Consider the following 16408-nt stretch of genomic DNA (forward strand, 5'->3'; position numbering starts at 1 on the left):
TAACCGCATGGTTACAAATACCATGTATCTTTTCGGGAATTTAAGTCTTTATTTACAGGTACCCTCCTGGGTCAACCTCAATTGGATAGGGGGAGATGTCGAAGCAACAAATACTTAATAGCCACAATAGACAGGAAGGAAGATAACGAAGTATTCCCGCAAAAATACTTACCTCGCTTCGACAAATGTTGTCGACACAAAACATTTTTGAAAAAAAAAATTTTTTAAGAAAAAAAATGCATTATGAAAAAAAAATTATTATGAAAAAAAAAACACAATTACAAAAAAAAGACACAACTCGAGGAACACACAAAAAAAAATATTATCCATCTCGAGCCTAAAACAATATCACAAAAAAGAAATTTACTAAAAACGAGCACAATAGGCAAAAGAACTCGAAATTATTAAAATGAGCAAAGTAGCAAAAGATCTCGAAAAAAAAACAAAAGAAAAAAAAACACATCTGGGGAAAAGAAGGAATTGGGGGAAACATACTAACCACTAACACTCTTTTTCTTTTGCAAAGAATCACCGACAAAAATAAATTAGAAGATTAGGAAGATTGCCAATCGAGTCGGTTCTCATTTTAAAATAAACTATAAACAAAAGTAATTTCACATATGACAAATTTTAAAGATTAAAGCAAATGATTGAAAACAAACATAAATTGAAATAATTAAATAGATATAGCAAATTCCAGGTTGAGAATGAAGATAACACAAAAAAAATTAGTTTGTTCATGTTTTTAATACAATAATAATCTATAGCAGTCAAATTATCAAAACCGTACAACAAATAAGCAAATAACGTATATTGACAAAAATAATAATAACTACTAAACATAGGAGATTTTGTATAAAGTGGAAGCAGAAGTCCAGAGAAGTGTGTGCCCTGTGGAGAAGGTAGTCACGAGCACTACCCAATGCGTTCGATAAGGATGGAACCAGTCGAAGGTGGTGACGGGAACGATTGAGGGGCGCCACAGAAGACAACAAGAACAAGAAACGGAAAGCCGCTACGCTACTGGAAGTAAGAAGAAGACATAGGGAGTGAAGTCGGTACAGCCAATACCCGGCTCACTCCAAAACACGAGCAAAAAGGCTACAGCCGGGACATCACAACCCGACTACGGTCATATAATTAACTACAAAGTACTTCGGTAGGAACATTACACTCTGACCGATGATACAAGAACAATAAGCATGCCGCACAGTCGACACACTACAATTCGACTGATGCTCGGCCAACACATATATATTGCCCCAGTCGGAGCTACCATAACGCCCGACTGCGGTGAATTACCGAACGAAGACACGACTGGAGAAAATCAAAAGCCCAGTCAGCCGCTCCAATAATGAGGCACTATACGCAGTCGGAATTACCAAAACCGACTTTGCGCCGAAAGACAGCCACCGTCATGTTAGACACTGGTGGTTGGACATCCCGAAGCAAGGCGAATGGAAGGCACAGTCAGAAACACCAAACTCTGACTGGTGCGAATATAAACGAAACTAGGAGGGTACAGGACCAGAGGAGGTGCCCCGAGATCAAAGTCCCGAAAACCATTATCGACCCGAGAGGAAGCAGCCAGGCAGCACACTGGTGAAAACACCGGTATAAGCATTGGACGAGTCGCGAGAAGGACAGCAAGGGTGCACACTAGGACCATCGTAAAGTTAGGATGTTAAGAAAATGTCAAATAATGATAGAAAATTGTAAATATTTGGTTTTGACAAAAGTAATAACAAATATGATTTTTGTAATGGCAATCTTAGGAGTTAGGACACAAAAGACTTTTTGACATAAATTTTTCTAATAACCCGCGCAATCGTCTTGATGGTGCGTCTCTCCGAGGCAACATCAAGCTCAGTAAGTAAGGGGGCATGCAGCGCCCATAGTTTTCGGCCAGCATCAACCCTGGAAAATTTCTCCAAGTGGTGCACCATGGAAGCTAATTTCCTGGGTTACATCACCAGCTACAGCCTTAAGCTAAGCTGATATTTTGATGCACTCGCGCTTTCCAAGCCATATGCTTACGGAAAAGAATAAACACTTTGTTTAATTAAACACAGTTTGTTGCTGCCAGCAGCAGACGGTGACGCTATTATAGAAAGTAAAGGCTTCCGAGTATGAGTCATAGTGAACTACTGATTCATCCACCGGGGTCTTTACTCTCGCGAGCGTGGAAAGAATGTTTTGTTTAGGTCTGAGACTCTCTCAGAGAGAAGTCTACACAGACGAAATGATAAAAGTCTTTTGCGTCAGGTCGTTGAAGTCAGTCGAAAGAAAAGTTAATTAGGGTTCGCACGCGCAACAGGCGCGCTGGCGAAGTAGTCAGTCGGGGTATCGAGGCGCAAGTAGTCCGTCGTGGAAGCCGGTCGCGGAACTCAGTTGTATTAAGGCAGTGGCCACAGTCGGCCGCGTCTGTACAATATATATATATATATATATATATATATATATATATATATATATATATATATATATATATATATATATATATATATATATATATATATATATATATATATATATATATATATATATATATATATATATATATGATCCACCCTACACTACATCCCTGGTCAGTAGCAAAACCAATCGTGGTCACATCACCGTCGAGAGCACCAAGGTACCGGTCCGACCTATGCACTGGTGAAGGTACAATCTACCTACGATGGAGAGCCAGCGTAATTGCGATATGACTACAACCACTATCATCACCGAAAATGCCGAACTGATAACGGGCGATAAGAGAGTGAGATCCCATCATCTCTCACATACCGTCAGCCGAACCTAGGCCTCTCGATCATCGCTTTCCTAGCTATCTAAATATGATCGGGATAGCAGTCGAAATTAGATTACCACCAAGAACGGGCAACAGACCCGCAAGCCTTTTAATGTGTTTAGAATTAAGTCGAATATAGAGTTTAAGTTTAAATCGCATGTCGTTTTTTACCCGTCGAATAAATATGTGTCATTAAGATGTTTCTATTCTAACCCGCGAGTTTTTGTGCGTGAGTGAGCTTGACCTGATATTGGTCATTACCGAAGTTTCCTTCTGTTGGTCCTAATCAACGGTCCGGCAATTTTGGATTTGGTCCCCCCTGGAACATTAGCCCTTCACCACCTAATCAACGGTCGATGTTGGACCTGGCTGCACCACTGCTATCACCGCTATCGAAGACCCAGGAAGGTAAGCGGTCAGTCCCCAACATTATGGTCCTTCGAACCGGATTGGACCGGGAAAGGATCAACGGAAGCTTGTAAGGACGCCGTCGACACAGGGTCGACGCCGCCAATTCCCACCGACGCTCATCGACGCCATTGCGATCGCGGATTGAACAATCCTTTCACCGCGGCAATTGTTCATCACGGGAACAAAGGAGATCAACGCCATTGCATTTTCGGATTGGCGTCGCTTGGCTTGGACATTTTGCGCCGGTTATTCTTCCTCAGGTTAGCTGAATACCACTATATGTCCAGCCGAAGCTGGCAACCTACGTACAATTCTAACACTCGCATCTTTCTAAATTGGAACTGGAATTCGACCGAGATGTGGATTTTCGGGAGTTTCCTGGACCTGGAACCATACTAAGATTGAAGATTAGCCAGTAACCTATTCGACCTGGTAGGACAGCCACTGGACCAGCACCGATTCCTGTTACACAGGTAAATATTATATGTTCAGTGTGTATGTCCAGTCGAAGTGTTACCCGTCAGTATACTTACACGCAATTTTCGACCATTTTCCGGAATTTCGACGGAGTTAACCGAGGGCGGTACGGCTGGCGTGTATTGCTGGTTGAAACAACAGCCGGAAGATTTCCATCGCCAGTGCATTGTCATCGTGTTCGTACTGAGCACTGGATTCAATAGCAGCGTTTGGACTCAACAAGGGAAAGGAAGAGGACGCGCTAATTAACTGTTGCTCAGGTTAGTTGAACTGATGGTATATGTCGCCGGAGCCAGGCGTACAGAAATACACTTTTTGATAAAATTTATATCCTCTTCGATTCCTTCGTCATACGTTTGAGCCCTTTCGACTCATTTGAGTCAATATTGATGATTATTACAATATTATATTGTACCTTTTTGACATCTTGAAACCGCTGGTTGGTTTCTCTGGGTGAGTCACCTTAGTATATGCCCAGCCGTGGCCTTTATTTTGAATACTACATCGTATACCCCCTCTTCACTTCCTGCCTTACCAACGATCATTACTGAGACGAATTTGGATGGTGCTACAGACCGTCGTGCTAGTATAGCTTGGTTATTTTAAAATAATCCCACCTTGGCGCCTTCACCTGTTTTGTCAGGTTAGTGAACCCTACAGTATATGCCAGCCCGCTAGGTCTATACGCGGATAACTACATCACAACACCACCTCTCGTTTTATTACCGGTTAATACCATCATGCCGCCAGCTGCATCGTCTACAAAGAAGTCACCGTCGTTGAAGCAGTTGACTACAAGGTTGAAAGATACGCAGGCTTCGCTGCTTGATATCTGGAATTTTATCGAGGATTTTAAGGAAGATTCAACGGTATCCCAGGTGAATGTGCGACTGGAGAAGTTAGATGAGTTATGGGAAAAATTTAGTGAGACGTTGGTGGAGATCAAATCCCATGACGATTTCACTGCGGAGGAGGAGGCATATGGCAAGGAAAGGCGAGAGTTCAACAACCGGTATTATGAAGCCAAATCCTTTCTGATGGACAAGGTTAAGGAGAGGGAAGAGTGCCCAGCATTGGAACAGTCTACGCGAGGATTTGATACATCGGTGCATGGTGCGTTGGACCACGTGCGCCTGCCTCAAATAAGGCTGCAGAGTTTCAACGGGGACATCGATGATTGGTTGAGCTTTCGAGATCTATTCACCTCCCTCATTCATTGGAAGGCCGATCTTCCGGAGGTGGAGAAGTTCCACTATTTAAAAGGATGTCTTCAAGGGGAGCCTAAGAACTTGATCGACCCTTTGAAGATAACCAAGGCGAACTACCAAGTAGCATGGGAAATGCTGCTCAAACGCTACAATAACAGCAAGCAGCTGAAAAAGCGACAAGTTCAGTCGTTGTTAGCGTTACCTACGCTCTCCAAGGAATCCGTCGGTGAATTACATGCACTCTTGGAAGGTTTCGAACGTGTTGTACAAACACTTGACCAGGTGATCCAGCCAGCTGACTAGAAGGACCTTTTGCTGGTAAACATCCTTACAGCACGTCTCGATCCGGTGACTCGAAGAGGATGGGAAGAGTTTTCGGCGGCTAATGAGCAGGATATCCTAGCAGACCTTACGGACTTTCTTCATCGACGCGTTCGTGTTTTGGAGTCACTTCCATCAAAGCCCATGGACACTAGGGGTGTCCAGCAGCCTAATCAACTTCCAAAACAGAAGCCGCCGCAATTACGTATCAATTCCAATACAGCTCAAGCGTCTGTGGGACGCTGTGCGGCCTGCTCATCCAATCATCCGCTCTTCCAGTGTAGTACGTTCCAACGATTATCGGTGTCTGATAGAGACGCCATATTGAAGACGCACTCTCTTTGTCGGAACTGTTTCCGGACAGGCCATCAAGCCAAGGGTTGCCAATCGAAGTACTCGTGCCGGAACTGCAAGGGACGCCATCATACCTTGGTCTGCTTCAAATCAGGAAGAGAAAGGGATACGAATGGGTCAACGGACAATTCGTCATCCAGTAAGGAACCGTCTACTTCAACTTCCTCCCAAGTGGCTAACATGGCAGCCACCAACATTTCAACATGTAATGCTGCGCACGAATCTTCCTCCCAGGTCCTACTGGCTACTGCGGTCGTCATGGTGGAAGACGATGAAGGCAACCAGTATCCAGCACGTGCTCTTTTAGACTCGGGGTCTGAGAGCAACTTTATCACGGAACGATTGTGTCAGCGTTTGAAGGTGACTCGAGATAAGGTGGACATCTCGGTTCTTGGCATTGGTCAAGCGGCAACAAGGGTCAAGCACAGGATTCGAGCTATGGTACGTTCGCGGATTTCCAAGTTCTCGCGAGATTTGGGATTTTTGGTACTCCCCAAGGTTACGGTTAACCTTCCCACATCAACAATCAAAATTGATGCATGGTCAATCCCAAATGGGATCGAACTGGCCGATCCCACCTTTTTCGAATCCAAAGGGGTGGATATGGTTCTCGGAATCGAGAACTTCTTCGATTTCTTCGAGACAGGAAGACGGATCTCGCTGGGAGAACAGCAACCAACACTAAATCACTCAGTGTTCGGTTGAGTTGTTTGCGGTGGTGTGTTTAGTACGCTGGATTCACTTCACATTAACTGCAACGTAGCTTCAACGGAAGGTTTAGACGCATTGATGGAACGCTTTTGGGCCAGCGAGGATATCGGATCTAGCAAGGCTTATTCCCTGGAGGAAAATCGTTGTGAGGAGCTGTTTCAGCAAACCGTTCGGCGCGAAGAAGATGGTCGGTACACAGTCGCACTTCCCAAAAATGAAGACGTCCTTCTCCGGCTAGGCGAGTCAAGGGACATCGCCTTCCGACGCCTTCAGGGAACGGAACGCAGGTTGGCAAGGGATGCCAAGTTGCGTGAGCAGTATAACGCTTTCATGGAGGAATATCTTCGGTTGGGCCACATGCGGAAGGTCGAGCAAGCTACTCTAAGCTCGGTGCGACGGTGCTATCTTCCGCACCATCCGGTGGTAAAAGAGGCAAGTACCACCACCAAGGTGCGAGTAGTCTTCGATGCATCCTGTAAAACTTCTTCAGGGGTGTCGTTGAATGATGTGTTGCTGGTTGGGCCAGTAATACAAGACGACTTACGGTCCATAGTCCTGCGGTGTCGAACTCGACAAATAATGCTAGTTTCCGATGTTGAGAAAATGTTCCGCCAGATCAACCTCCGTCCGGAAGATAGACCGCTTCAGTGCATCTTATGGCGTGCAGCTCCAGGAGAGGAGGTTGAGGTTTACGAGTTAAATACCGTCACGTATGGAACCAAGCCAGCGCCGTTTCTAGCCACCAGAACGCTGAAACAGTTGGCAACGGAGGAGGAAGGACGATTTCCACTTGCAGCAAGGGCTGTTAACGAGGATACGTATATGGACGATGTCATCACAGGATCAAACGACGTTGAAACGGCGCTGGAAATGCGATTTCAACTGGACAAGATGATGTCGAGGGGAGGTTTCAAACTAAGAAAATGGGCTTCCAATTGCTCCAAGGTGCTGGACGATATCTCACCCGAAGATTTGGCAATTAGAGATTCCGAGGAGGTTTCTCTGGATCCAACGGCTTCCGTAAAAACTCTAGACCTAACATGGCTGCCAAAACCCGATGTGCTAAGGTTCCAATTCAACATTCCGGAGTTGGAAGAGGATACCAAACTTTCGAAGCGTCAGATCTTGTCAGTTATTGCTACATTATTTGACCCATTGGGGTTGCTAGGAGCAGCTATCACTACGGCAAAAATATTTATGCAGCGTCTGTGGACACTTCAAGATGAAAATGGTGGAAAAACTGGAATGGGATCAGCCGCTACCTTCCACGGTGGGTGAGGTTTGGAAGAAGTACCATGCTCAACTACCATTATTCAACACGATTAGTATCGAACGCTGCGCGATCATACCAAGAGCAATATCGGTTGAAATACACTGCTTTTCTGACGCTTCAGAGAAGGCTTTTGGAGCATGCCTGTATCTGCGGAGCCAGAACTCAAGCAAGAAAGTTTTGGTACGGCTTCTCACTTCAAAATCGAAGGTTTCCCCGCTCAAATGCCAAACTATCCCACGGCTAGAGCTATGCGGTGCACTCTTAGCAGCTCAGCTTTACGAAAAGGTACAAGATTCCATCAAAATGAAGCTAAAAACCTACTTCTGGGCGGATTCCACGTGTGTACTACGTTGGCTTCGAGCCACTCCAACAAAATGGGTCACCTACGTTGCCAATCGTGTTGCAAAAATACAATCCATCACCGAAGGATGCTTCTGGGGACACGTGCCTGGAGTCGAAAATCCAGCAGACCTGATTTCCAGGGGAATATCGCCAGAAGACATCTTGGAAAATAATTTCTGGTGGAATGGACCGAATTGGTTGGAAGCGGACCCGACAAGATATCCAAAACAACCGGAGAACTCAACCGAAATCGGAGAAGAAGAAAGACGACACACTATCGTGGCGAATTCTGCTGCATCACTGGCCGCGTTCAACGAGGACTACTTTAAACGGTTTGCATCTTACACCGACGTGATTCGCCGGACTGCGTATTGGCTGCGGTTGATTAAGCTTCTTCGTAAACCCAGGCACGAGCGAAGGGATGGTTCCTTCCTCTCTACCGCTGAACTTCGAGAAGCAGAATACACGCTAATCAGACGAGTACAAGAGGAAATGTTCGCCGAAGAGTGGAAGGCTTTGCGGAAAGGCCAGCATATGCCAGCGAAATCTCCGTTACGATGGTATAACCCATATTTATCCAAGGACGGAATTATCAGAGTAGGTGGTCGAATCAGCAAATCCGAAGAAGCTGACGATGCCAAACATCCAATTCCTTTACCCGCTCGTCATGTTTTCACTCGTATGCTATTGAAGCATTACCACGAGCGCCTTCTACACGCAGGTCCCCAGCTTCTATTGGGTACGGTAAGGTTGCGTTATTGGCCTTTAGGAGGGAGAGACGTCGTTAGACAGATCGTCCACAAATGTCTACGATGTTTTCGTGCTAAGCCAACCAGAATTCAGCAATTCATGGGGGAGCTGCCAGCATCCAGAGTTACAGTATCACGTCCATTCTCCCGAGCTGGCGTCGATTATTTCGGTCCAGTTTATCTTCGACCAGCACCGCGACGGCCCGCTGTGAAAGCCTATGTCGCGCTTTTCATGTGCCTGTGTACCAAGGCCGTTCATCTAGAGCTTGTTTCGGATTTGTCGACTAATCGGTTCCTTCAAGCTTTACGTCGATTTGTCGCGAGACGAGGGAAATGTACCGACATATTTTCGGATAACGGCACTAACTTCGTCGGGGCTAGGAACAAACTGCGAGAGTTCCTTATGCTATTAAAGGACAAAACCCATCGAGAAGCGGTGTCTACGGCTTGTGCTACAGAAGGCATTCAATGGCATTTTTCACCACCTAGCGCCCCACATTTCGGAGGCCTCTGGGAGGCAGCAGTTCGATCTGCTAAAAAACACCTACTGAAGGTCATCGGTGAAAATCCGGTATCACCGGAAGATTTTACAACACTACTCGTGCAGGTGGAAGGATGCCTCAATTCCCGACCGCTAACGTCCATGTCAGAAGATCCCAATGATCTAGAACCGTTGACGCCATCGCACTTCCTTGTCGGAGCCTCGCTTCAAGCCCTTCCTGAACCCAATCTTGAAAATGTTCAGCTCAACCGTCTGAATAAATGGCAGTTAATGCAAAGTAAGCTTCAAGATTTTTGGCGCAGATGGCGCCGGGAATACCTGTGCCAACTCCAAGCTAGGACCAAACGCTGGAACCCACCAGTTCAAATCGAGGTGGGCAAGCTGGTCGTGATCCAAGACGACAATCTGCCCCCAATGCGATGGAGAATGGGAAGGACACACAAACTCCATCCTGGCGACGATCAGGTAGTACGCGTCGTTACCGTCAAAACAGCTGGTGGAATGCTAACACGCCCTGAAGAAAAATTATGCATTCTACCGCTACCAGACTCCGATGATGACGTCAAGGCAGAGGACAACCCATCCAACAGTCTGGTGTAATCATCGTTCCTTTCCCCACCCTGTCGAAGAGGATATTTCTGTTTCTTTATTTTTTCAGAAATCAACAATTTCTGGGTGGGTGAGGATGTTTGCGACTAACAATGATCCACCCTACACTACATCCCTGGTCAGCAGCAAAACCAATCGTGGTCACATCACCGTCGAGAGCACCAAGGTACCGGTCCGACCTATGCACTGGTGAAGGTACAATCTACCTACGATGGAGAGCCAGCGTAATTGCGATATGACTACAACCACTATCATCACCGAAAATGCCGAACTGATAACGGGCGATAAGAGAGTGAGATCCCATCATCTCTCACATACCGTCAGCCGAACCTAGGCCTCTCGATCATCGCTTTCCTAGTTATCTAAATATGATCGGGATAGCAGTCGAAATTAGATTACCACCAAGAACGGGCAACAGACCCGCAAGCCTTTTAATGTGTTTAGAATTAAGTCGAATATAGAGTTTAAGTTCAAATCGCATGTCGTTTTTTACCCGTCGAATAAATATGTGTCATTAAGATGTTTCTATTCTAACCCGCGAGTTTTTGTGCGTGAGTGAGCTTGACCTGATATTGGTCATTACCGAAGTTTCCTTCTGTTGGTCCTAATCAACGGTCCGGCAATTTTGGATTTGGTCCCCCCTGGAACATTAGCCCTTCACCACCTAATCAACGGTCGATGTTGGACCTGGCTGCACCACTGCTATCACCGCTATCGAAGACCCAGGAAGGTAAGCGGTATATATATATATATATATATATATATATATATATATATATATATATATATATATATATATATATATATATATATATATATATATATATATATATATATATATATATATATATATATATATATATATATATATATATATATATATATATATATATATATATATATATATATATATATATATATATATATATATATATATATCAATGTATGTTTGTATGTATGTATGTCCGCTAACTACTTCTAAACTACAAATCCGATCTTGATGAAATTTGGCATACGTATTCTTTCCTCTAAGAAGATGTTCACGGTATGGTTTTACATTTCTTACAAAAGAAATGTATAGGATTCGCTCAAACTTTGAAAACTTTTTCCGAGGCTCGGAGGGCCGAGTCTCATATACCAATCGACTCAGCTCGACAAATTGAGACAATGTCTGTATGTGTGTGTGTATGTGTGTATGTATGTATGTATGTACAAAATGTCATGTAATTATCTCAGTAATGGCTGAACCGATCTTAATGAAACTAGTTTCAAATGAAAGGCCTAACGTTGCCATTTGACACTATTATTTTTGCAATATATACGCGAACAGAGGTCTTAGTGGAATGTACGTAATGTTTCAAAGATTTTCTTCCATTTAACATAGTGGAATTAAATGGAAGAAAATCTTTGAAACATTATTATTTTTGATTTTCGATATGTTGTTTACTTTCTGAGATATGGACGATTTTGTCAAAAAACAGTAGGTTTTTCGCAAATAATTTCCGAACAATATAATATTGTACCACATTGTACCATAAATAGAAAGCTTGTAAAAATACCTTTCTAACAAGTTATAGATTGTCAAAATCCGTGCACGAGCGGCGCAGATATTAAACATGTTGTATTTTTAGTCCTCGCTTACCAATTTCCACTAACTAAAAATGAGATTGTTTTAGACAGAGTATTGCTTTACTGGTGTTTTAGGGGCAAAACTAAACCGATTTTGAATATCGGGGTATGAAAACACATCTACGTGATTCAAGGAATTCGATGTTGAGAACATTTTGTGAATTACCTTTATAATAAATTAACTATTTCTTAAAAATCGATATATAAGTTCACTTCAAAGACAAAATAATGTGTTGATAAAGAAACAGTGAGTTCTAGTATTTATCCCTTGGATTACGCATTACGTTTAATCATGAGGTAAATGTTGGATGGTATATCAATACACAGATCAACAAGTAATTCACCTAATAGTGAGATAAAAGATTTCTCATATAATTATACTCGTGGCGGCACCGAAAGTAAAGTAGTAAGTATGTTTGAAGCCCAAAACTCTAGCGAAAATTTAGCTCTTTTGCAAGACTTAGCTTATACTAGTTATGGCGCAAAAATTACTACTTACATTATTTATGATAAGAATATAAGAAATCAATATATCATAATAATATACCTATAAAAATAATATCACTGCATTAACCAACATTTGCCATTCCTCACACGCCCCCCATCTCTCTCTCTCTCTCTCTCTCTCTCTCTCTCTCTCTCTCTCTCGCTGTTTCTTTTCTATCGCAGGTATCTAGCTATTTCTGTATCCATTTCTAAGTTGTGTGATAAGATCTTCTGCCAATCTGAAATATTTATTAATTGTAATTGCGAAGGTTTGAGAAAACAAAACTATTTTTTGTCTGCTGCTACATCAACTCAACTTTAATTCAATTGTATTCAAAGTCTTTATCTACACTATAATTAAGGAAATTCATGGCTTTATCAGAAAAATATTTGGCTTAACTGGGTAATATGAAAGTTTGACATGAAAATTTCCAAAAGAGACATTCCACGTACGATATTTAAACTATTCGTATCGTTTCGAAGACAAAATACATGAGAGGAAGAGGTGCTAGAGACGACAATGTGAACCTCCCACCCGAGTTCGGATTGACGGTGACGAAATCGAGATGGTCGACGAATTCATGTATTTGAGCTCACTGGTAACCGACGACAATGATAACAGCAGAGAAATTCAGAGACGGATCGTGCCTACTTTGGACTCCGGAGGACGCTCCGGTCGAACAAAATTCGCCGCCGCACGAAGTTGATTATCTACAAGACGCTGATTAGATCGGTGGTCCTCTGCGGCCACGAGACCTGAACTATGTTCGTTGAGGACCAATACACCCTTGGAGTTTTCGAACGAAAGGTGTTGCGTACCATCTATGGTGGAGTGCAGATGGAAGACGAAACGTGGCACAGGTGAATAAACCATGAGTTGTATCAGCTGCACATTCGTTATATTGGTACGAACTTTCATGAGAAATAACGGACCAAAGACCAAAAATATCCACAAATTAGATCCAAGAAAAGAAGTCTCCCAAAGTATCCACTCTCGATGGGGGGTGCAACTACAATATGTCTTCTAACTTATCGTCGTCCATATCTGGATATACTGAGTAGTTTTAACCATATTTTTCACAGTATTGGTCTGTATAAGACTTATTTATCCATATTTCCTGCACGAGAATTCCGAATGAAACAATATGAAAGCTATAAGGATGAATGGAAAGAGACTGCATTGCAATCAACTGAATGCATGGCTTATATGCTATCGACATAGCCTAGACATTTCACACTATTTACTTCAATGCAAATAAAAACTTTGAAATATCTACCTGTCTCATTCACGAATCGCATTCTCCCTCGTTCTCTGTTCAAGGGGCTTGAAATCACATGTGACCTTGTCTAACTTTGCTGTATTCAATTGCGCGTTAAAATACTGGACCAGTAAGTTCTATTCAATACATAAATCTTTTTTTCGGGAATATGTGACCAAAAAGTAAACTTCGAATTCCAAAGCAAATTGAACGTTCCAGGTTCCTGATAACTAATTAAGGTCCAACAATAAAGTACAAACACCAGATAATCTTAAAACGATGCCGTCAAGTAAAGAAGCATGAAAACAAAAAAAATAAAACCAAAAATAAGATGGAAGCCCTGGAAAGTCCATTGCATATTTATTAGCCTTTTCTCATAAGATGGGATTTTCAAAAACATTTCAAAACTTTCTGATGCAATACATTCCGGTTTATTCATTTTCTTTATTCAAAAATGATTTTAGCTTCAAATATATGACCATTTCATTTTAATATATTATTTCATTCAGCATCTTTTTATTCGTTTTGTTCATTTGCGTTCATTTTACTTATTTTATTCGTTTCATTCATTGGAATCACTCTGATCAGTTTATTCTTTTTGTGCATTTTACTCATATCATTCATTTAACTTATTTTATTCATTGTTTTCATTGTATGCATTTTATTCATTTTTTTTCAGTTTATTCATTTTGTTCAGTTTCTTCATTTTAATAATCTGACTACTTTTTCAGTTTTAATCACTTCATCCAAATAATTTATTTGATTCAATTTATTTCTTTATATTGATTTATAACCTTTTACCATTGTTTAATTTTTCATTTCAATCAATGCATTTTATTCTGCTCATTTTCTTCATTTTATTCATTTTATCACTTCAGTTCATTTTGTTTATTTGATTCGATTGTTTTATTTATGCATTTCATTTATTTTTTACTTTATTCATTTCGGTCATCCATTTTTTTTATTCTTTTGATCCATTTCATTAATTTGATGCATTGTATTCAATGGATGAATTGAATCAATTTGATTCATTTGATTAATTTGATTCATTTGATTCATTTGATTCATTTGATTCATGTGATTCATGTGATTTATTTGATTCATTTGATTCATTTGATTCATTTGATTCATTTGATTCATTTGATTCATTTGATTCATTTGATTCATTTGATTCATTTGATTCATTTGATTCATTTGATTCATTTGATTCATTTGATTCATTTGATTAATTTGATTCATTTGATTCATTTGATTCATTTGATTCATTTGATTCATTTGATTCATTTGATTTATTTGATTCATTTGATTCGTGTGATTCATGTGATTCATTTCATTCATATGAATCATTTGATTCATTTGATTCATTTGATTCATTTGATATATTTGATTCATTTGATTCATTTGATTCATTTGATTCATTTGCTTCATTTGATTCATTTGATTTATTTGATTCATTTGATTCATTTGATTCATTTGATTCAATTGATTCATTTGATATATTTGATTCATTTGATTCATTTGATTCATTTGATTCATTTGATCCATTTGATTCATTTGATTCATTTGATTCATTTGATTCATTTGATTCATTTGATTCATTTGATTCATTTGATCCATTTGATTCATTTGATTCATTTGATTCATTTGATTCATTTGATTCATTTGATTCATTTGATTCATTTGATTCATTTGATTCATTTGATTCATTTGATTCATTTGATTCATTTGATTCATTTGATTCATTTGATTCATTTGATTCATTTGATTCATTTGATTCATTTGATTCATTTGATTCATTTGATTCATTTGATTCATTTGATTCATTTGAATCAGTTGAATCAGTTGATTCATTTGATTCATTTGATTCGTTTGATTCATTTGATTCATTTGATTCATTTAATTCATTTGATTCATTTGATTCATTTGATTCATTTGATTCATTTGATTAATTTGATTCATTTGATTCATTTGATTCATTTGATTCATTTGATTCATTTGATTCATTTGATTCATTTGCTTCATTTGCTTCATTTGATTCATTTGATTTATTTGATTCATTTGATTCATTTGATTCAATTGATTCATTTGATTCATTTGATTCATTTGATTCATTTGATTCATTTGATTCATTTGATTCATTTGATTCATTTGATTCATTTGATTCATTTGATTCATTTGATTCATTTGATTCATTTGATTCATTTGATTCATTTGATTCATTTGATTCATTTGATCCATTTGATTCATTTGATTCATTTGATTCATTTGATTCATTTGATTCATTTGATTCATTTGATTCATTTGATTCATTTGATTCATTTGATTCATTTGATTCATTTGATTCATTTGATTCATTTGATTCATTTGATTCATTTGAATCAGTTGATTCATTTGATTCATTTGATTCATTTGATTCATTTGATTCATTTGATTCATTTGATTCATTTGATTCATTTGATTCATTTGATTCATTTGATTCATTTGATTCATTTGATTCATTTGATTCATTTGATTCATTTGATTCATTTGATTCATTTAATTCATTTGATTCATTTGATTCATTTGATTCATTTGATTCATTTGATTCATTTGATTCATTTGGTTCATTTGATTCATTTGATTCATTTGATTCATTTGATTTATTTGATTCATTTGATTCATTTGATTTATTTGATTCATTTGATTCTTTTGATTCGTTTTATTCATATCTTTAATTTTATTCATTTCATGTTCAGTCATTCGTTATATTTCATTCAATTTGTTAGTATCAGCCAATTTATTTTATTAATCTTATAACTATTTCCAAATATAATCTTAATTTTTATTTAATAACCTAATCTAATTTGATTCGTGTATTTTATAATTTTGATTTATATTAATTTTTCTATTTACTTTATGAATGTAAAAAAAACTATTATTTCATTTTTTGCTTTACTTTTTTATTTCGGTCGTTTTGTTGATTTCCATTTCCATTCCATTTATTCAGTTTATTCGAGATTTCATTCGTGCAAGACTAGAAACTGTTTTCATCCCACCTCTAGTTGGGTGCCTACTTCTCGTGAGTTCTGCAAACTAACCCAATAGTGAAATGTGTAAGAAATGTCTCATCTCACTGCTAGGTGGATTAAATCGGTTTTGGGGGGGGGGGGGGGGGGGGGGGGGGGTTACACCGAGCTTAAGGGGGGGTTGTTTTTCAGGCAAAGAATTATTTATATCTCCATATTTATTAGTATTTGACATAAGTATTTCTCCCACTAAGCCAATGGTTGATGGGAGTGGACCACGA

At 39.7% G+C, this 16408-nt stretch overlaps 2 protein-coding genes across 2 annotated transcripts; both read left to right on the forward strand.

The window, feature by feature from the left end:
* Positions 1-4419: 4419 nt before the first annotated feature.
* On the forward strand, positions 4420-7551 carry LOC131696380 (uncharacterized). The gene is made up of 3 exons (XM_058984924.1): positions 4420-5113; positions 5222-6262; positions 6326-7551. The coding sequence occupies exons 1-3, from the start codon at positions 4420-4422 to the stop codon at positions 7549-7551; spliced, it is 2961 nt and encodes a 986-aa protein (XP_058840907.1).
* Positions 7552-7849: 298 nt separating this feature from the next.
* Positions 7850-9739, forward strand: LOC131696381 (uncharacterized). The gene has a single exon (XM_058984926.1). The coding sequence runs from the start codon at positions 7850-7852 to the stop codon at positions 9737-9739; it is 1890 nt and encodes a 629-aa protein (XP_058840909.1).
* The last annotated feature ends 6669 nt before the right edge of the window (positions 9740-16408 follow it).

This window comes from Topomyia yanbarensis, chromosome 1 (genome assembly GCF_030247195.1).
Source record: "Topomyia yanbarensis strain Yona2022 chromosome 1, ASM3024719v1, whole genome shotgun sequence".
In the NCBI taxonomy this organism is placed as follows: Eukaryota; Metazoa; Arthropoda; class Insecta; order Diptera; family Culicidae; genus Topomyia; species Topomyia yanbarensis.